Here is a 20,153-nt window from a genome sequence, read left to right on the forward strand (position 1 = left end):
GTGTCAATGCGTAAGCACTGTAGAACGTATCCAACTATTTCATGAAATACGCTCAATACGGTATATATTGTCAATTCAAGTTTATGTCTGTCCGCTTTGGTTTATGTTAAACGATCTAAAGTGAAAATGCCACGTTTTTATAAGTTACGCGAGTCTTCCATACACCCCTTCGTGACATCACATCGACGACTGTACAGTAAGCTGTCAAAAGCTTGTTGCTCAAAGCTGTGTAATGTCACAAAGTAATGGCTGTTGGTAAATGAGGTCCCCGTAGTTGGTGAGATACTTCAGCTACCGTTTCGTTCGACATCAAGCGGTTGTCGAGCGCTCGTTTTGGCCACACGGTTGGGGTTTGACTCGCCGCGTCTGAGCTGTGGTGCGTTGCCGCATGCCCCCCTCCCCTTATCCTGCTCCGACCAACCTCGCGGGCAGCGGTTCATCCGCGGCGATGAGGTAAGCAACTTCTCGCCCCTGGGCAACCCGAGTTAGCATCATGCTAACTGCTTATACGTCGTCATTACATACGCTGGGGGCCCAGCCCCAGCGGTGCTAATGCTAAATACGTCAGAATGACAATTATATTGTCATCTGGAAAAATAACACCCACACTCAACGTTATAGTGCTGAAGTATATAAAATAAGCCAGTGACTCCATGAAAGTGTCCCTTTGACGTTGTGATAGTGACGATGCGTCGTCCGAGTGACATGACGTCGAATGTCAACAGTTAATCGTGAAATGGAAAGAATTCAATCAGTGCACCGTGAACGTGTATTTTGAACTTGATGCGATCCGTTGCAAAGCAGGGGGTTGTTTTCCACATTGCTTAAACAGTGTCCGGGTTGAGAGCTGTACATTAACCGGCCAGGCTAAGCAAATACTTTCTGTTCAGCATTTCATCAAAGGAAACGCCTCATGTGGTCATACTTGTGGTCATACTTAGTGGAAACAAACTCTTGGTGTATTCTGTGAGGAAGCAAACTCTTGCTGTGTTCTGCTAACAATTACATGTATTAAATGTACTTTTTTTAGCCATGGCTAAAAATAACATTAATGCATTGAATTTTGATGATTTCCAGTGGCAGTGACATTCCCATCACCAGTTGAAAAGGAAAGTTTGTATTCCAATAGCAGCAGTGTTTTGCAGACAGCTTTCCCACTGTATCCCTTTCTTGTTTCCAATTGGTCCATTGCAGACTGGGAGGGTCTTCCCGGCAGGAAGAGGGGGAGGCTGGGAATGTTGGACTCAGTCGTTCCAGTTTTCCTGTTGTCGTGGAGGAAATGTTTTGACCACCGAGTTGTTTTTTCTTTTACATATGTTGATAATCATTTTAAATCTGTGCCTCAGTGCCTCTGAAGTTGTGGACGGGTGTGCTGCATATAAGCGAGGGCAGTCGGTTGGGTAGGTAAAGTTGCTTGGCCTGGCTCTTTTCCTGACTTGTGCCCCTAAAGGAATGTTCTCTTGTGTGCACTGGGATTTCACGATGGCTTGCGACTGTTAGCTCCCGGTCAACCAATGCGAAGGAAAACCTGCACGTTTGTCGAGCCTAATTTCTCAGCCTGCATATGCAAGTTAATTCAACCCCCCCAAACCTCAACTTCCTGTGTGTCACACAGCTAAGTGTACAGTAGTACAGCAGTGTGTATCCTGTTCCGTGTTGACTAATCCTGAATGTGTGTGTAAAGTATTATCTACTTTATGTTCCTTATGAATGGAGGTCGACCTTAGCTAAGCAAGGTGTTGGGTATCATAATAAATGTGACGCATCTTCCACATGACTTCATTTTCTCTAAGGCTGGATTTACACTGTACACATGCCCAATGTAGATGCAGTATCTGTATCTGAATTTTCAAAGTTATTTTTTTACTATTTCCAAGCACATTTCTAGTGACACGTAGCAAAACTCATGAACAACACACATTCACAGACAGCTAAATTGCACATAGTCAAAACTGGGCAGTCACAGCACGGAAATAACGAGTTAAACATTCCGGAGTGTTAAATTGGTCCTTTACAGCAGAGGATTAGAGCCAGTTAAGAAGGGGGGAAAAAGTTGAGAGTGAGAATTCCCACTTTAAAGTCAGAATTGTGACATTAAAGTCAGAAACCTCTAACCTTAAAGTCAGAAAAGTCTGTATTCGAAGACAAACAAAATGGGTGGTTGCGCCGTTGTGAGAGCAAACACAGCTCACTTGCTTTCCAGCCAATGGCTCAAATACTTCAGTTCTGGAATGACGCTGGGTCACAAAATAAGAATACAACAGAACACGGAAAATATTGGCAATAATATAAAGCTCACTATTTCTCCATTTGCCTTGTTGTTTCAGTGGATCAGAGGTGTCATGATCACAGCGCACTTTACATCACAAATGTCTGCTACTGCTAAGTTTCTCTGTGAATCATCCATCTGCCCAACAGGTGGTGAGTGTTGCTCTAAAGGAAACAGGATTTTTGAGAAAAGTTGTAAAGTGACTGATTCAGTTTTGTGAGTGTCTTTCTCTTTGGTAACACATTGAGCAATTTTTGATCATGGATCATGACCCACTTCTTTATCTGGGTCATGTTCTCTCCGTGGACTTTTTTCAAAAAGTGTTTCTGTGGCGACAGTTGCTGCTGCTGCAACAAGCGTGAAATCATATTCTTGACTTTATTACAAAGAAACTTGTCTTAATACACAATACTTGCTTAGTTCATTCATTCAGTCAGGACACGAAACCACTGCAATAGGGATCACCGAAGAAACATCGCATTTTGAACATGTGTATAGTATTTGAGCCATTTGCAGGTTACCTCAGTATTGCCAGGTTTCAAAAGTATTCAGGTACTTGCTCTATTGGCCATGTAAGGTTGCCTTTTTACTTCACAAGTATATTTTTTCTGTGTGGCTTTGCTAAACTGGGACCAACATGCAAGTAATATTTGTGTTTTTATCTCTTTCAGCTCACCAATATAGGTGCCTTTAAGAAGATATCCAGAAACAACATCCAAGGGCCGCTTCTTTGCACATAATCAAAGAAGGATAAGGGTATAAAGAAGCACCTGGTCTCGCTTAGTTTCCAAAGCAAAGCCAGTGAGCGGTGGTATACGATGGATGGGTGATCTCCGAGCTCAGCGACCCTCCTTCGGATCTTTCTAGCTCCAGCTCATGGAGGGCTCATGTTTTAGGAGAGGAGTGTGATTGGCCTTCAGCTTTCTGCACCGTGATTGTCTTATAATAAAACCAGTTTATGATCAAAAACCTTTGGACATGGCGTCGGGGAGAGATACAAAATGGCTGACCCTGGAAGTGTGTCGACAGTTTCAGCGAGGAAACTGTTCACGTAGTGACGAGGAGTGCAAATTTGCTCACCCGCCAAAGAGCTGCCAAGTGGAAAATGGGAGGGTCATCGCCTGCTTCGACTCACTAAAAGTAAGAAAGATCACATTGTTCGGTTTTTGCCGCTTCTGCTGGTGCTAGAAAGTTGCGGTTCCGGTGGCATGTGATCGTGTCCCATGCGTCCCATGACTTAGATTTCAAGAAAACATCCTGCACTCACGTCTCTTAAGATCTTAGCCAATAGCACAACACGCCCTTTATTTAGATAACTGCAGAGTGTAGGGCTGCTAATCAAAGTAGGTATATTTGTTAGCGAGGCCCCAACTTCAACACAAGGAACACTAGTTCTTTATTTTTTTTGTCAGAGATTTTTTTTTATCAGAGGTGATGCAATTATTTGATCCAATGCAGAGCATACGCGTCATCTTTTCAGGGTAAGGCATTTAACTGTGGCGGTATTCCAACTAGTTGCTAAGGAAAAATTTATAAGACGAGTACTTTCCTCACATGGTGTGAAGCATAAGCTTACGCAGTTAGCCCGCGAGAACTAGCCGCCACGTCATTGAGATGAAAACGCTGGTGACTCCGCGCTGCCGCTGTGGAGGAGTGTGGCGACGATCCCTGATGGTCCATTCCGAAGATGGATCCTTGCCTGTGTTCAGATGGGAAAATTGAATAAAAGGAGCTTAATGTACTTTGTTTTTTGCCGCTCTTCAACCAATGCAGGGTCGATGCTCTCGAGAGAACTGCAAGTACCTCCATCCACCTTCCCACTTAAAGACTCAGCTGGAAATAAACGGGCGCAACAATCTCATTCAGCAGAAAACAGCAGCTGCTGTGCTCGCCCAGCAGATGCAGATCATGATCCCTACAGCCAGTCTGCCGTCTGTGGTGAGTCCACCACATTGAGCGAATGCAATCCCATCTCTCTCCGTCCTTATTGTCTCACAGCCTTCATTTCCTGCGACACAGGGTCTTGGCACTAACTCTGGTCTCGGCTACGGTTCCTACTTGACGCCCCTAAGCCACGGGATGGGCCTTCTTCCCACAGACATCCTCCCCAACAGTCAGGTTCTCGTTTCAGGGAGCCCGCCTGTCACGGTTCAGAGCTCGCCTTCTTCCTCCTCCTCTTCGCCCTCCCAGAAGCTCCAGCGCACCGACAAACTGGAGGTATAGTTGAGCGGGTCCAATCTAACCTAATGAACCCATTGAAAAGTAACAAATAATGTTACCACTGGTCACCAAATGTGGTCACAAAGACTTTCTTACAGGTCTTACAAAATAATACGTTTGTGACTCCGATTGTAGGTGTGCCGCGAGTTTCAGCGAGGGACCTGCTCTCGGGGAGAAACGGACTGCCGCTTTGCCCACCCCAGCGACAACCCCATGATCGATAGCGTCGACAATACCGTCACCGTTTGCATGGACTACATCAAGAGCCGCTGCAGCCGCGACAAGTGCAAGTATTTTCACCCGCCTGCACACTTGCAGGCCAAAATTAAGTCCGGTCAACATCAGACAGCCATGGCGGCCCAGGCCACAGCTGCAGCCGTGGTAAGAAAATCAATGTCTTTGCCTATCTTAAGAATGAGCTCATTTTAACTCATGCCTAAATGACAGCTAACAGTGACATAGTCTAGTTCAAACTCTATATGTTAAGTCTTATTTGTATTTAGCTGTGTACTGAATTCAATTCAGAATGCAAGTCCCGGGAGTTTAACCAAAATGTGCTCTTTATGTGTGCTCTATATGTTCTCCATAGACCATCGGTGTTGTTAAAAATGTTAAACCATTTTATTTGTTTCTCCCTTTCACTTATGTTATACTTTACTGCATGGCTCTTGATATTTACAGTCGCGGCGATTTTAGCTTTCTATCTTACTGTGTACCAAACAAATAGGAGGTAGCTGCTGTTGCACGGAAAACTAATCTCTATTCGATATTCTGATAACACAGCTACAAACCTAGCATCTGTTATGTCGTGATATTTTATTAGTTTGTTTTTGTCTTTTCAATGTCATGCTGTTTGCATTGTAAGGAGGGGCTTGTAACTAAATTCACCATAGAGGAAAGTAACGATTCACCTAAATGTTTTTTTTAAACATCAAGAATGTGTGAGGCCTAACTGCTTCAAACAGAATACCGTACAGAAATAACGGTGGTTATTGTTCAGAAATAGAAGAAACATGAATCTAGTGAATCAAACCATGCAGATGCTGACATGCTAACTCTACTGGCAGGCCCTGCTAACTTCACTAGCCTGGGTAAACTCACTATTCTTTATTTTTCTTTCTTCATTCTGATGGGCTGCAATCGAGAGATGGAAAAATCTTTCTCCCCCGCTCACTGAATGTTCTGAACGCCTGTTTCTGTGCCAGTGTCAGTAACCCTGTTTTTCTTCAGGCCACAGGCTAGTTGAGGCCAAATGAACTGCTGGTTTCAACCAAGTCATGCACCCCCATTTTGCCTCAATCGCTTTAAGACAAAATTAATGGACACTTGATTCCATACATTTAACAATCAATTAATGGACTAATCTGGTCTTATGCCCATCCCTAATGCATCGCTCCCATAAACAAATGCTGGTTTTGTTTACTCCATGTAGCCATAATCTTTAACAGCTATCATTAGCCTTCTACAAAGACTGCAACGGTATCTCGAATGATGGATGTGTAGAATCTATCATAAATCTACTGAACACTAAATGACACACAAGTGTTTATCTTTAGACATTGAGTGGTTACTGTGCATGCAAACTGTGTTTTATGTGGTATACTACATTCAGCTTATTTTTGTTTTCCCCCCTTCTCATCTATGCACAACGCTGTCCCCCATGATGCACCTGTGCTTGCTGTATGTTAATACGCTTGACCCCCCCATTGGCCCACTGCCATCATGTGCTCGCTGTCCGCTCTTAAAAGACTCAGTCGACTGCCAAAGCAATGAAGCGACCCCTCGAGGCAACTGTAGACCTGGTATTTTCACCTTTTGCTTTGCATGTAGCCAGTAAATGATACTGTGATATCATGTCGTTTCGTCACTGTGAGCTTTCTGTAATCTCATTTGTGTCAATCTCAGTAGAGTTAATGTGATACATTATTTCCATTCGGATTTGTATCCTGAAACCATGAGTGCATGCCTTGTAATTAACAGTTACATTTATCTGTGTAGTTTTTTTTCTTTATTTTAAATGACCACCAAATATTTAAGAATACGGGCTTAAATTAGTTATGTTTTTTTTTGCTTTTCAGGGCTTCCCCCACAGCCTCCTGCAACCGCTACCAAAGAGGGCAGCTCTGGAGAAGAGCAACTGGGCCAGCTCATTGTTCAGCCCCAGTTTGTTGCACTACCAGCAGGCTCTGGCCAGCACGCAGTTGCAGCAGCCCACGGCCGCATTCTACCCCGCAGGTACGCACTGACTCACTCACCAAGGAATTTTCTCTATTGAAATGTGCAAGTGGGCGAAAGAAAATACTCTACGCTGTGTTTTCCATTAACAGTCATAGCCATTAGGCATAGCACTTCTTATGAGTTCCAATTCAAAGAGTGTGCCTTTACAAAGACAAATTGTTAGGGTTAAGATTGTCAAAAGGACCCACATGCAGGTATGAGAGTAGCAACAACAGCAGCAGAGATATTTATTGTCACATGTGGACATTGTTGTGGCTGGAGGGAATGGCTCCTGTTCAGAAAAGGTCGCAGGAATCCAGGTGCAGGGTCCAGGCAGGCAGGAAACAGGAGCCGAAGCAGGAGAGCAGAAGAGCACAAATCAGCCAGGCAGGGTGGAAACAGAGAGCAGAACAGGGCACTGTAAGTATTGCACAATATCAAGTTTTATAAATGGCCAAACACAACACAACCTTGGCAAAAGGCAAAATCTGCTGGCGTGGCGGAGTCCAAGATAGGTTAATGATTGAGGAGCTGTTAATTGGATAGGTGAGGTGCATTGGGTTAATGTTTGAGGAGCTGTTAATTGGATAGGTGAGGTGCATTGGTGGAGGACTCCAGTAAACCTGCCAAAGGAAAAAAAAAAACCAAAGCCTTCAAAGTCACTTATGTAACCTCACGTTGAATTGGAGCACTATTTCAGAGGTGTAACAAAACGGCTTTGTTCACCGCTAATGAACATATTCAGCCACGACTGCTCTTTAAACCAATGTGACATTGTAGTCATCTGACACGCACTGACACTCAGCGAGCAGGACCAACCGAGACAAGGTTGCTACCTAGCAACGTGGCTGTTGACATGACAACCGCTTAATTGATAAGCGTACTGTCATTTCTAATGTTGTCTTTTCATAAGCAACTCTTGAGCTAGTCCAGTTGACTCGGGAAACAAGCAGTCATTCTATCAACATTTCATCTCTTTCCATCATACCCACACAGGGTCTGTTTTCTGTATGACTCCTGCGAACAGCGTCGGTAAGTACCTTGTCCATTTTGAGCTGAGTGAAATTGGCTCAAAAAAATCATGTTGCAATCAAGATACACATGACTTTTTATTTCAGTGTTGTCTTTGCAGTCTACGTCTTATATGGCATTAATATTTCCTTAGATATTACCTCAGCAAGTGCAATTGAAACAAATGAAAAAGCAATATTCAATGTGGTAGGATTAAAATTTGAAACTTCGCAACATTTTGAAATGTCTGCTTTTGAAATATACACTCGGGAACATTTTATATTGATTGTTGATTTAACAACTGTTTCATTTTGTTGAATTAATTTGAAAAAGCAGATGCATCTCATGAAATAAAAAAAAAGAGTACATTTTAGCAATATTAACTTTCCCCTTTTGAATTGAACTATCTCTGACTTTCTATAGTATATCAATGATGCATTGAAATCTTTTTAATTAGAATTTTTATTTGATTAAATCTGGTGTGCCTAAAACGGCTGACGAGTGTAAGCATGACATTTCACAATAGTATTTATTTAGTAAATATCCCCCCCCCCCCTCCCAAAAAAAAAAAAAGCTTTGGTAATATTTAGTGGTGTTGCTTCTCTGGGTTAATGTCTTAATTGTCCCTGTGATCAGCCCTCTTCTTTATATTCCTCCCGCTGCCTCGCTCTGCTGTGTAATCTCACGCCAGCTGCAGCTCTAACCCAGTGACGCCTTGCTGCTAACGTCATTTTGTATTTGCCTGGCAAAAATTAGAGACACACGTCGCTATGGTTACCATAATGCTCCACCTGCCTTTTCATTGCTTCCATGGTTCCCCCCTTCCTGAGCCAGTCCCCATGATGTACAGTGCTACGCCTGCTAGTGTCTCTGCAGCAACTTCTCCCGCCACAAGTGTCCCCTACGCAGCAACAGCACCAGCCAATCAGGTTTGCTCAGTTGATTTTTTTTTTTTTTTTCCCGAAGCTTTTTGTCAAGACAACCTTGGGCTCTTTTAAAATCGCAGGAGTCGCTTTGTGTCCCCGCTTGCATCGGCTGTCATTGAGCTTCATGTTGCCCGTCGATCAGCTACTTCTGCTAAGACAGGCAACACTTGTAGTGACATCTGCAAACACTTGCCGTGTCAATTTTCACACTCCTTTTTGCTTTTCTCGCCGTTTTCACATTATCTCGATTGCTGAATTTAACAAATGTTCTCTCAGGTTTGGATGACATGCAGGGGAACCTTTTAATCTGAACCCCCTTCATACAGTTAAGACACCAAGCAACAAATCTGAGGAAAATATGAGGAAAAAATTGTCACGAGCCAATCGGGATTGGCTGAAAAAGATTGAACTCTTTCACTGCCACTGACGATTATGACATTTCAGGTTTGATTTTAGTGACTGCAGCACAGCTGTCTTTAGGCAGCAGTCTGTTCATCCGCAGCCATGCAAAGTGCTCTCTGTTGTGGGCGGCATCTCCCAAAAAGCACCACTCCCTAGAGTGCGTGTGTACGTCTGAGGGAGAAAGAAATGGCCACAAGCTTTTGTGCTCGTCTGCGTCTTAAGAGAAAAAGATGCACTTAACGAAATGCGGAAACAGTTCACACTAATGACAGTTAGGGAAGATCAAAAACAAAAAACTTGGAATTAGATAATGTGACACGTTTAAACAACATATCTTCAAATAACAGAACAAGCGAGTCATTTTTGAGAGACAAACTGGTTCCCTACTGGTTGCATTTGGTGTTTGTAAACGGGCAGAGTTGAGCACTCACCCAGCAACTATGCAGCAGCATTGACTCATCATTGCTTCTGATGTCTCCAAATACAGGAATCACATAAAACACTTGTTAAATATCCATAATCCAGTTCATCTTCAAAGCCAAGGTATCTGATCGGAATCAGTACTCCAGATACTCCAAACTCAATTTAAACTTTTGGTGTAGAACTTAGAGCATCTGTTTGAATATTCAAACATTAGTTACTGTCATGGTTCCCTTTATTTCCCCTGAAAAATTTAACAAGCTCCAAATGCCCTTGTATGTCCTCAGCAAGAACACTTTTGACACATTTGTCTTGTTTCCACCCTCTTATCTGAAACAGATCATTCTCAAGTAACCGCCAGAAACAGGTGCCACGCAGATCCCGAGCAGCCCGTCTGTACATACAGTGTTCACAGCGCACGTCACCTACAGCAAGCCGCATGCTGATCAAGGATCACCAGTGGAGTTCATGGCCACACGCAGTCCGGTATCCCATTAAGGTCACACACAAGACCCTACTCATGGACATACCGTACATGCATCGTAATTACGGAAGAAGTAACATAGAAGCATCTAAACCGCGTTGTACTGGAAGATACTAACAGATAGACGTGTTCGCTGAAATTCTAACAATGTAAATAGTCACGTCAAATGTGCGTCATGGCAGCACCCGCTGTAAAAGGGGTCACAGCCGAGTTAGAGATTGTTCACTTTCTTGAATGCATTGTTTCAGTCATGATTGTTTGACCTTGTGCCAGATTCAATTGTTTTATTAGTTAAAAGCACTTATTTTAATTTATATCAATATAAAGAAGGCTCTGGGTGTACAGGCTTTTATTCACAGTGAGCAGTGCTCCTCCACCTGGTGTGCCTTTGCATTGCATTGAAAGTCTGTTTGCCGCTCTTGACCCAAACAAGTGTGCTAGTTAAAGCCACAGAGTTAACCTTTTTTTTTTTTCTTCTTTTCCTCCCTTCAAAAAAAAAATTGGGTCAGAATGACAGGTATTTTACATAACTGTCGTGGAGTTTATCCAGTGTATATTCAAATAGAAACGTGATCCTGCGAGGACTGAACTAATTTGTAACCGTTCAGTTTTGAATGTTACAAGTGCCTAAAGAGTCGTCATATTTAAGGGGCTTCGAATGACATTGTCCTGTATTTAAAAAAAAATCTGATCTAGAAGGTCGTGAACACATTTTAAATGCTTTGTGAAGACTTTAATGAATATTTATGTACCCTCGTTATTAATAAGAATTATCTACTCTTTATTTTATTTCATATTTAAGATGACTGTAGTCACCCTCTGCCCCCTCATAGCAATGTTTCTTAAGTAGCTGAATGTGCAAATGATTAGAAGAATTTAAAGAAGGACGTCAAGTGTAGTTTTATTTGTACAAGATTGAGGACATTCTGTTAAATATGTCCATTATTACTTTTATTCCTCAATTTCATATTTTTTTAGTTGTTTACTAGGGATGGGCATACGTGAATCAGCTTGGGTTCTCATTGCAAACACTCGCTGATTTTTTTTTTTCCTCCACAGGTGTGAGGCCTGCCACATTTTGAAAATTGATTAAGATTATCGAAAATTGGTATGTGTATTTAAAAAAAATTCTTGACATCTGTAAATGGTAAAAACCCGGTGTACGCGTAACTCGCCTCAGACAGCACTTCAAAACAATGAAATAAATGACCAGTCAATTACATACAATTATTTCATTGATGAATATGCTCATCCTAAAGTTTTGGAGTTATTTTTTTTAGCATGACTATGTTTGATTAATTCCGACAATCTATTAAGCTGTTATATTATTTCCTCTTAATGACGTCATTTTTATTGCAGATGTATTTAATGTTAACACACTAGAACTTACTCCGGGGTCATCCGTGAATGTAACTTCTTATAAGCTGACATTTTTTGAGATTCTTTGAAAAATTAAAAAAAAAAAAAAAATGACACGACGAGATCTCATTTGCCTCTGACAAGTCGTCGTTTGGTGTTCAGGTTGGAGTGTCGGGAGTGAACGACCATAGAATTGTTGATGTAACAAAGTGCATTGTTAGGTGGTAGCGTAAATAAGCGTTCACCTTTCAACTTGTCACAAACTAAAAATGTTTGTCGTCGCCGTGATTGTACTGTCACATATTACATTTTAACTATCCAGTGCTTAAGAACACTTTTTCAGTATGGTGGTGTGCATTTTAAACGTAGTGCAGTAAATAATCCACTGTTAGTGAATGCATCAAAACAAAACGTCAGTTTCATTTTGATTTGAGAATTTCTGGTGTGAAACATTTCCTTGAAATGCTTCCACAGCAGTCAAGATAACCGAAAAGATACCTTTTTTTTCAATTGTGATTGTTGCCTTATTCATCGACTGATGTGTTTGCTTTACAACTCTGGGAAATGATGTCCGATGGAGACTAAAACCGTCGCTCAGTCCTCAGAAATGCTTTATGATGATGATGATGATGATGTCATACTGCTATTAATGGTTACATTAATATTGATTTGTTCCATCAGCGGGCCTAACTTTAAACTTGTCCTCATTTTCTCAAATAATAGTGGCGCTTATTTTACTGTGTATGATTATCCATTTCATGTGAATAGTGATTTCTAAAGTCTATGAAAAGTCTAAAATTGTCAATAAACACTGTTCAAGTAAGGCAATGTTGTCTACTGGTTTTTTTTTGTATAACGTTCATGCATTGTAATGCTTTTAAACAATGCATTGTACAGAGGGGGGCAACATTTGACATATTTTTCAAATGTTCTTTTTCAAGAAACCCACACCCATTAAATGTGCATTTGATTGAGTTTCAAATTGCAAATAATACTGAAGTGTTTGTATGCACAATTGAGTCATACATACAGGTGTACCAAATATTGTACATCTATAATAAATATTCCTGTGTGATGTCATCACATCACCCACACATGAATAGCAATAAATACAGACGACCATTCTCAAATTTAAACAGGCTGATGCAGCGTTACCATGGCAACAACATCCGGCTCATTCTCCTCTTGGATACACGTCTCTCAGCTGTCCGTGATTGGCCGTTCGCAGCTCGTGTGTCACTGGGGCAACCGAATGATGGAATTTAAAAAATATATATATATATTAGCACATGAACGGAAAGGAGAACGGGACAATCTTATTGGCGGTCCGCACCGTGCTCCTCATTCAGGACCGCAGGCTTCACAAGGCGCCATTGGTCCGCCTTGAGTGCCAATCAAATGGATGGACGAGAGGTGGGTGGGATTCTGCTACGGAAAACAGGAGGGGACTTGAGGGTTTGGTGGTGGGCCGCTTACGCAGAGGTCGTGGGTCTCCGCCCGACACTATGGCGGCTGGCGTCCTACTGGAAAGTAACCGGTAGACGCAAACATGCCCGAGACGTCGGAAATGGTTTGATCAGATATAAATTCGTTGTCAATTTAGCGTTCGTGGCTATTTCCGGGTTCGCTTTTAAACGCGCGCGTGCGCTCATCTGTTCTTTTTTTTTTTTTTAGGGGGCGGGGGGCAAGTCCAGGCATTTTACCCCCCTCAGCGTTCTCCATGGAGCAAGTTTGTTTTTTTATATCAAAGACTGAGCGTAAGCACATGAGAAGCAAAACCGTTTTGGTCCCGTCACCTTCCACGTAACGGGCGGTCGTGTAGCCGTCGGCCCTGCGTTGTTTGTGGTGTAGGGGGGAGGAAGGAATTTCCACAATGAAGCCCGTGCCGGAGCACCGGGTCTTTGTGCTTTGAGTCGAACCGACCGTGCTACTATTGTCAACAACCGACACAAAATGGTGAACGTTGTGATTTTGAGCCGCTTTTCGACTTAAATCCAACGATGCGCGAGTACAAAGTGGTGGTCCTGGGCAGCGGCGGGGTCGGCAAGTCCGCCCTCACGGTCCAGTTCGTCACCGGGACCTTCATTGAGAAGTACGACCCCACCATCGAGGACTTCTACCGCAAGGAGATCGAGGTGGACTCCTCGCCGTCGGTCCTGGAGATCCTGGACACCGCCGGTACCGAGCAGTTCGCCTCAATGCGGGACCTGTACATCAAGAACGGACAGGGCTTCATCCTCGTCTACAGTCTGGTCAACCAGCAGAGCTTTCAGGACATTAAGCCCATGAGAGACCAGATCATAAGAGTCAAAAGGTGGGTGGAATGTTGAAGTCCAAGTGTAAAATGCATGCATTAATTAATGTCACATAGAGGCCATCGTGGTGGTGCAGGGGTGGGCCTATAGACACAATACAGTAGGCCTGTAGACACTAAACAACACATGGCTGCAAGACCTTTTAATAATAGCAGAAGTCACCAACATCAACACCCTAAAAATGTTGATACATGAACATATTTGTAGTTGAAACCTTAATAATACTATGCTCCCAAAACATATATAAAAGTCATCATCCCACATTAAATAGCATGTGGCCAATTTGATTTGGAATGTGCAAAGACACTGTTGTATTTTTTTTACCACTTTGCATGATGGCTTTTCTCATAGCTGTTTTGTTAATATGTGATAAACTACGACTCACACATTTTATTTAAACTGCTTACAAGTGTGAGTCAGAACTAAATGACTCCATATTTTTCAATTAGCCTATTTCCAGATTTGTGTTGGAACCTGTTCTGTTATTCCCCTACTTGCTGTTTTCCATCTTGTGGCATCTTGATGCCGAGGAACTATGTTGAAGTGCATTGAAGAGCTTCATTTAGACAAAAGTAGTGCTTTGAAACTGCAGCATTCCCTGAGTAGTGATGAGGGAAATCTAATAATGGTTATATCTAAGACTCCAGCATATCTATTCTCTGTAAGACCCTCAAGATAATGCACATTCAAAAGTAGAGCTACAGAAATAGTGCTACAGCTTGATGTCTAGAATCTACACCAGGTTTTTCTACTTTTTCAAGTCGAGACCCAAATAAAAACTATGATTCCTCCCCGCGAGCCACACTAAGTATAATAAATTATGTCTCGCCCTAACATTGATGTGTTCTGCACAGAATGCAATGATAAACAACTCGAGACGTGAATTTACAACAAAGTTGTTTGAGCTGCTTCATGAGTAATAAAATAGCTTACAGCGTTTTAATCTCGACAGTCGGCAACCCTATAAAAATTGATTGATACGCATTAACGTTCCCGTGGGGCTAATTACAGGGGGGCGTTGGTTTACGACGCCACCGAGACACGATAACATGTGTTTTTCGTGCAAATATTTACAGTGATTTTTGACTCCGTTAGCGTAGGTTAGCAAATGATGGAACATAAAAACAATAAAACACAGAATAGATTGATCTACTGTAATGTGCTAATTATTAGCCTCCAAGTAACTGTACCTTATCAAATTTTAATTTTCCCCATGAACAATCGACAAAATGTAATCTGGCGGCCATGCCCAATTTGTAGTTTAGTCCTTCACATAACTGATTTAGCGCTGCTAGCTATTGTGGGATTAACCCTCACTCAATGACACATTGACTGGAATAGTCTGGTTTTCGAAAGGGCAGCAAAAACCAGACAAAGTAGCGACTGTGGAACATCAACGTATGATAAGGTGCATTTGGTTAGTAGTTGTTTTATTTTTCACATATTTGACCTCGTCTCCTCGGTGAGGTGACGAATGCGCTTGACCATTGAGCAACAAGCTGTGGTTCAACGGGCTGAATGCTTTTACCAATTTGCCAAGCATAATGTGATGAAATTATTCCATAGAGTTACCCTGGATCCTCAAATTGTTCTGCATTTGGATTACGTCGGAACAATTTTGAAAAATAATCTAACAGTAATCATATCTTGTTTTATTTTTCTCCTCAATATCGCAGTCCTAATTTAATAAGGATTTTTTTTCCCCCAAGGTCCTCTTCCCATGCACTATTAAATGAGCAAAAAATTTGATATATAATTTGAATAAATCCGATTTTTTTTTTTTAGTTAAACAGGTTGGTTTTGTATACGCTACTTTTTAAGCATTTTCGGAGCACTTGCGCAACAGTGAATGTAGTAATGAGGTCGGTCCGTTTCCTGCCGCTTGCGTTGTTTCCTATATCCTGCATGTTTATATGCTAATGCATACATGCGCCTTCACACTCCAGCTGCAGCCCGGCTGTCGCGCGATTTCGCCCCACGCTCCGGGAGAGAGTCTGGTGTTGTTCTCTAATGTCACGGCACAAATGTATTTTCGCATTTCACACGCAACTCCTACGCACGCTTCATTCTGATAGTTGGTGCGCATTTTAAAAAAGCCTAAAGACCAGTTTAGAGGGAACATTCTATGGAAAATGTTACTAAATTGTGGTTTGCACATCCATCTCACTCTTCTGAGGTCTGCGGTTCGAATCTTGGCTCCGGCGTTCCTGTGTGGGGGTTTGCATTTCCTCCCTGTCTTTGTGTGGGTTATCCCCTGGAACACGTTCGGTTCGTGGAAGACTCTAAATTGACCCGTGGTGTGAAAAGGTACATGGTTGTTTCTCTCCTCATTTTCAAAAGACCGTATGAATCTTTCGCCCCAGCTCCACCCCTGTCGTCAAGATAACAAACAATATCAGACGTGACGGAATTGACAGTTGGGCATCCAAAAAAAGACAGACGAGAGACAAAGCGCTTGTTAGAAATCCACATTGTGTTGTCACTGCGACTTGTCCACCGCCTAAACAGAAGCGATCCGTCACAGCTACATTAGCTCAGGTCAGAGGAGTCGCTCTGTCAGCGTCCATCAGCGCCGGCCGTCACGGAGGCTACGGGCGGACATGATTACACCGCGGACCTTTGCGAGCCTGCCGTGGACCGCATCATTCCTCGTGCCAGGGACGAGCGGTGATTGGTGACTTTGGCGGGCATGTAAATAACAGCGCCACGGTCAGAGAGTGACGAGGAAGCACGCTGAGATAAAGCGATCAACCTTGATGTTTACACAGACGTCAAGCTGCAGGGTCTGCTAAATATGATGAAAAGTTGGAAACTCCCTCCATCCATCTACACTTTCATTATCTAAGGGGCAGAAGATGGGTCGAGACATGGGATACACCCTGTGTTGATAACCAGTCACTTACAGGGCCAACATAGAGATCCATCTACTGGAGTAATTGTGTTCCAGAAGATTAAGAAACCTTCGTCCATTGTCTATCCATCTGTTCACTCTCAGTCATGGCCACTTTTATTGGTCAACTTCAATGAAACTAGCTTGCTGGCTGGAGAAGGAAGCTGGAGGACCTGGAGGAATCCCGACACCTCCCACCACCACCACCACGCCATCTCCCCTTCTAATTCAACTCAACTCACAAACTGCACACAGGAAGCCCCGGGCAGATATTTAAAGCTCCAACCTCAGAAATGTGAGGCAGACGTGCTAACCACGAGGCCTGTGAGCTGCTGTAATTTTTTTTGCTATTAAGAATGAAGGGGAAAATCTCATTGGTTCACCCTAATGTCTTTGTTGGGCAGAGTCCACGTCATCTGTGAATAGCATCTAGCACGGAAGGAAATGGGACGGGCCCTTTTTCAAAGACACGGGAGAATCCCAGTTTTCAAATACCACCCTTGATCTTCTCTTGAGTTGTTTACGAAAGACATAGCTCTGATCTTCACTGAATTGTATCTTCCATGTGCCAAAATCGAGAGGCGCTTGTAATTCTCTGACTCAGACCCTTCCATAAATAGCTATTGTCAAAAATCCCGCCTCGTCTTGTTGGTTTGAGCCCCCGTAAAATGAGAGTCCCGATCCCATCGGCGGCTTGCGCCATCCGTCAGCAAGACGGGCGCGATTTGACGCGTCATGCATTATAGATGAGATGTGTCTGGCAATGGGGCAGTCACAGTAAACCCCTGCGGCCGCCTCGAGGCTCACCAGCTCAAGGCTAACATGTTGTTTACCGTGTCGGAGACGCTGCATTAGCACAACCAGCGTTTGGGATTTTACATTTCCATTCCATGTATTTTGTTTGCCATCTGCGAGAAGTCTGTCCAGACAGCCGCATGTAGTATCTGCTATTACTGGTCCAGACACAGGGTGGTCGACACCCTTGTATATATATTTTTTTTTCTCCCAAGCCCCCTTGGAGCTTGGATATCTTTGGCAGCCACAGTCTCACACCTCCAGGGAGCACAAGTTTCCTCCTCTGTTATTATGACTATATATAGCCAGCCGCCCTCTCCTGTATGCCACATGTCTTTGTGTAGCAACGAGGCCCCAGTGAGCCACACAAGCTGAAGAAGTGGCTCGATTCTATTAACACAGAAGCAAGCGCCGTGAAATCCGGTGATGGCTATTAATGTTCCCTGATTTTAAGGAAGGATTTTAAGAGTGGGAGCAAAAAACACTGCTGGATGCAGTTTAATGGCACTTTTGGGGTTTTAAAGCAAGATCGGTGTGAAAAAAAAAAAAATTTGAAATTGGATAGAAGTAGCTTAAAATGAACTTTAAAATGGTCAAGGAGGCCAGACGCGACAGAATCGTGAATGATCACTTAATCAAATGATAACGTATGGCCATCCTCTATTTTGTGCAACAATTAGGGAAGATGAGCTGTTGGGGGAACTTGCGATTAATCTTGTGAGCCATCCTGTGAGTTCCTCTTTTTCTCACAGGTTTTGAACGGGATAGTTCAGATTAAAGTCCACTTTGGGGTAATGTATTCATGAGTAGATGAAAATGAAATGGACTCTGCTTATTGAAAGCTGCCGTGCCGGAAATTGCACTTTTTAACAGACTTTGTGTGCCTTTTTCAGGTATGAGAAGGTCCCCGTAATCCTGGTGGGCAATAAAGTGGACCTGGAGAGTGAGCGGGAGGTGTCATCCAGCGAGGGCCAGGCGCTGGCTGAGGAGTGGGGCTGTCCCTTCATGGAAACGTCGGCCAAAAGCAAAACCATGGTGGACGAACTGTTCGCCGAGATCGTGCGGCAGATGGACTACGCCGCCCAGCCCGACAAGGACGACCCCTGCTGCTCATCTTGCAATATACAATAGCCATCCGGGGGGGGGCAAGGTTGGTGCTTATGGCAGCGACACACAGGCGTGGACTTGGCACACACATGGGCGCCGCACACACGGCGATTAAACGATTGAACACGATGGATTCGTAAAATCAAAGTGACATTGTTCATGACGTGATAGGATATCGAGAACTTTAAAAAAAAAAACATACCCTCGCCTTATGTTGCTCTCCACGTTTTTAGTCATCATCGGCAAAGACTTCCACTGCGGGACCTTCCTTTTTTTTTAATGTTCTTAAGATTTACTTTAATGCATTTACTGTGATAACAAACAGTAACTGGTTTTTCGAATGCCTTTGCTGCAAATATGAACAAAGGTTTGGATTTATGTACATTTTGTGCAGTGCTTTTTGGGAGGTTTTTTTTTTTTTTTTCCCTACTCATTGTTGGGCTGAACCAAAGAGGTGACCTGAAAGCATTTTAGCTAGTTTTCTCCAATATTGTAAATGGAGAGAAAAAGCATTTTAGTTTTAACACAGTAACGATAAACCACATCGTCTTCCACAATTGTTTTTTTTTTTATTCTTATCGTCTTAATGAATCAACAGTCAGTGTTTGATAATCCCAACTAGGTACAATTGATTCAGTAATTATTCGGAATTATTTGTCTGTAAAACAATCCAGGCATAATAGAGTGCACTACCTGGTTTCAATCAGTGGGGGCGTTGTTGATCACACGATTTGCAAAATCTCTTGAATCACACAACTAGTTTTCTGTCTTGAGAAGAACAAGATGGCTTACATCCGTGTTGGGCATGTTCTGAACATCCACTGCAGTTATTATTTTTTTAAATTAATCATTCTGGAAAGAAACATTGGTTCATCATTCTTTAACTGTATTTGTTTTGATTGTAAAAACAGGAGTTCAGCACATTCAGGGCTATCTTATTCCATTTATTGGTTGCAAAAACAGGAGTTCAGAACATCCAATGATTATATTTGCAGATTTATTATTGGTTGTGGAAAAAAGGAGCTTTGAACATTCAGTGTTACTTTGCATCAATGAAAATGGGATTTCAAAACATTCAGTACTGTTTTTTCTTTTAGTTTGGTTCTGAAAAGAGAAGTTAAAACCATTCAGTGATCTTTAGATGGTCGCGGAAGGAGCTTTGATGATTCAGTGTTATTTTGTCTCAATTGGTTGCAGGAACTGGAGTTCGACACTTCCATTTTTTTCCTTCCACGATCAATGGGTCATGAAAAAAAGAAGCTTCAGTGTTATTTTTTTCATTCATTGGTTGTGAAAACAAGAGTTCAGAACAGTCGCTGATACTTATTTTTGATTGTGGAAAAAACATTTGACATTGAGAAATGTCATCTTCATTCATTAGTTTCAGCAACAGGGGTCTGGAACCTTCAATTTTGTCTATTAGTTGTTCTTGAGAAAAACAACAACAACAGGAGTCCACAACATTCAGTGCCAACACTTACCTGCATAATTTAGTTCAGAGTATCCATAGTAACAACGATGATGCTAAACATTCAAATTGCGGCGTACCCATTTTGGATGCATTTTAATTGACACCAGGAAGCAGACGATTTTTGGTTCCCACCTTGTGTCACCATATTGGTTTTCTATTTTTGTATTTTATTTTTTTACATGTTTCTTCAATCCTCCTCTGATTCTGTTAACATTCGACACTCTGCGTAATAAAAGTGCTCAACACTTGGATTGACAGCTTCTTGTG

At 42.5% G+C, this 20,153-nt stretch overlaps 2 protein-coding genes across 4 annotated transcripts; both read left to right on the forward strand.

Annotated features, from left to right (window-relative positions):
• Window positions 1-200: 200 nt before the first annotated feature.
• On the forward strand, window positions 201-12,131 carry LOC133160215 (muscleblind-like protein 2a). Of its 2 annotated transcripts, XM_061287870.1 has the most exons (10): window positions 201-453; window positions 2,941-3,409; window positions 4,043-4,207; window positions 4,289-4,486; window positions 4,625-4,870; window positions 6,238-6,291; window positions 6,568-6,724; window positions 7,703-7,738; window positions 8,552-8,646; window positions 9,805-12,131. In XM_061287870.1, exons 2-10 carry the CDS (start codon window positions 3,248-3,250, stop codon window positions 9,817-9,819), a joined length of 1,128 nt encoding a protein of 375 aa, XP_061143854.1. In that variant the 5' UTR covers window positions 201-453; window positions 2,941-3,247; the 3' UTR covers window positions 9,820-12,131. The 2 variants fall into 2 exon arrangements, with proteins under 2 accessions (XP_061143854.1, XP_061143856.1); XM_061287872.1 differs by lacking the exons at window positions 201-453; window positions 8,552-8,646 and having other exon boundaries at window positions 3,182-3,409.
• A 608-nt stretch (window positions 12,132-12,739) lies between these two features.
• Window positions 12,740-20,137, forward strand: LOC133160216 (ras-related protein Rap-2a). Of its 2 annotated transcripts, XM_061287874.1 has the most exons (3): window positions 12,746-12,878; window positions 12,983-13,622; window positions 18,202-20,137. In XM_061287874.1, exons 2-3 carry the CDS (start codon window positions 13,309-13,311, stop codon window positions 18,437-18,439), a joined length of 552 nt encoding a protein of 183 aa, XP_061143858.1. In that variant the 5' UTR covers window positions 12,746-12,878; window positions 12,983-13,308; the 3' UTR covers window positions 18,440-20,137. The 2 variants fall into 2 exon arrangements, with proteins under 2 accessions (XP_061143857.1, XP_061143858.1); XM_061287873.1 differs by having other exon boundaries at window positions 12,740-13,622.
• Window positions 20,138-20,153: the final 16 nt, after the last annotated feature.

Source organism: Syngnathus typhle, linkage group LG9 (assembly GCF_033458585.1).
Source record: "Syngnathus typhle isolate RoL2023-S1 ecotype Sweden linkage group LG9, RoL_Styp_1.0, whole genome shotgun sequence".
NCBI classification, from domain to species: domain Eukaryota; kingdom Metazoa; phylum Chordata; class Actinopteri; order Syngnathiformes; family Syngnathidae; genus Syngnathus; species Syngnathus typhle.

What these genes read in the sequence shown, in the direction of transcription:
- LOC133160215 (XM_061287870.1), top strand. Translation starts at nt 3,248, where the DNA reads ATGGCGTCGGGGAGAGATACAAAATGGCTGACCCTGGAAGTGTGTCGA. An exon ending in CAGCCAGTCTGCCGTCTGTG is followed by an intron (nt 4,208 to 4,288) that starts GTGAGTCCACCA and finishes CCTGCGACACAG; the next exon opens with GGTCTTGGCACTAACTCTGG. An exon ending in TCGAGGCAACTGTAGACCTG is followed by an intron (nt 6,292 to 6,567) that starts GTATTTTCACCT and finishes TTTGCTTTTCAG; the next exon opens with GGCTTCCCCCACAGCCTCCT.
- LOC133160216 (XM_061287873.1), top strand. Translation starts at nt 13,309, where the DNA reads ATGCGCGAGTACAAAGTGGTGGTCCTGGGCAGCGGCGGGGTCGGCAAG. An exon ending in CAGATCATAAGAGTCAAAAG is followed by an intron (nt 13,623 to 18,201) that starts GTGGGTGGAATG and finishes TGCCTTTTTCAG; the next exon opens with GTATGAGAAGGTCCCCGTAA.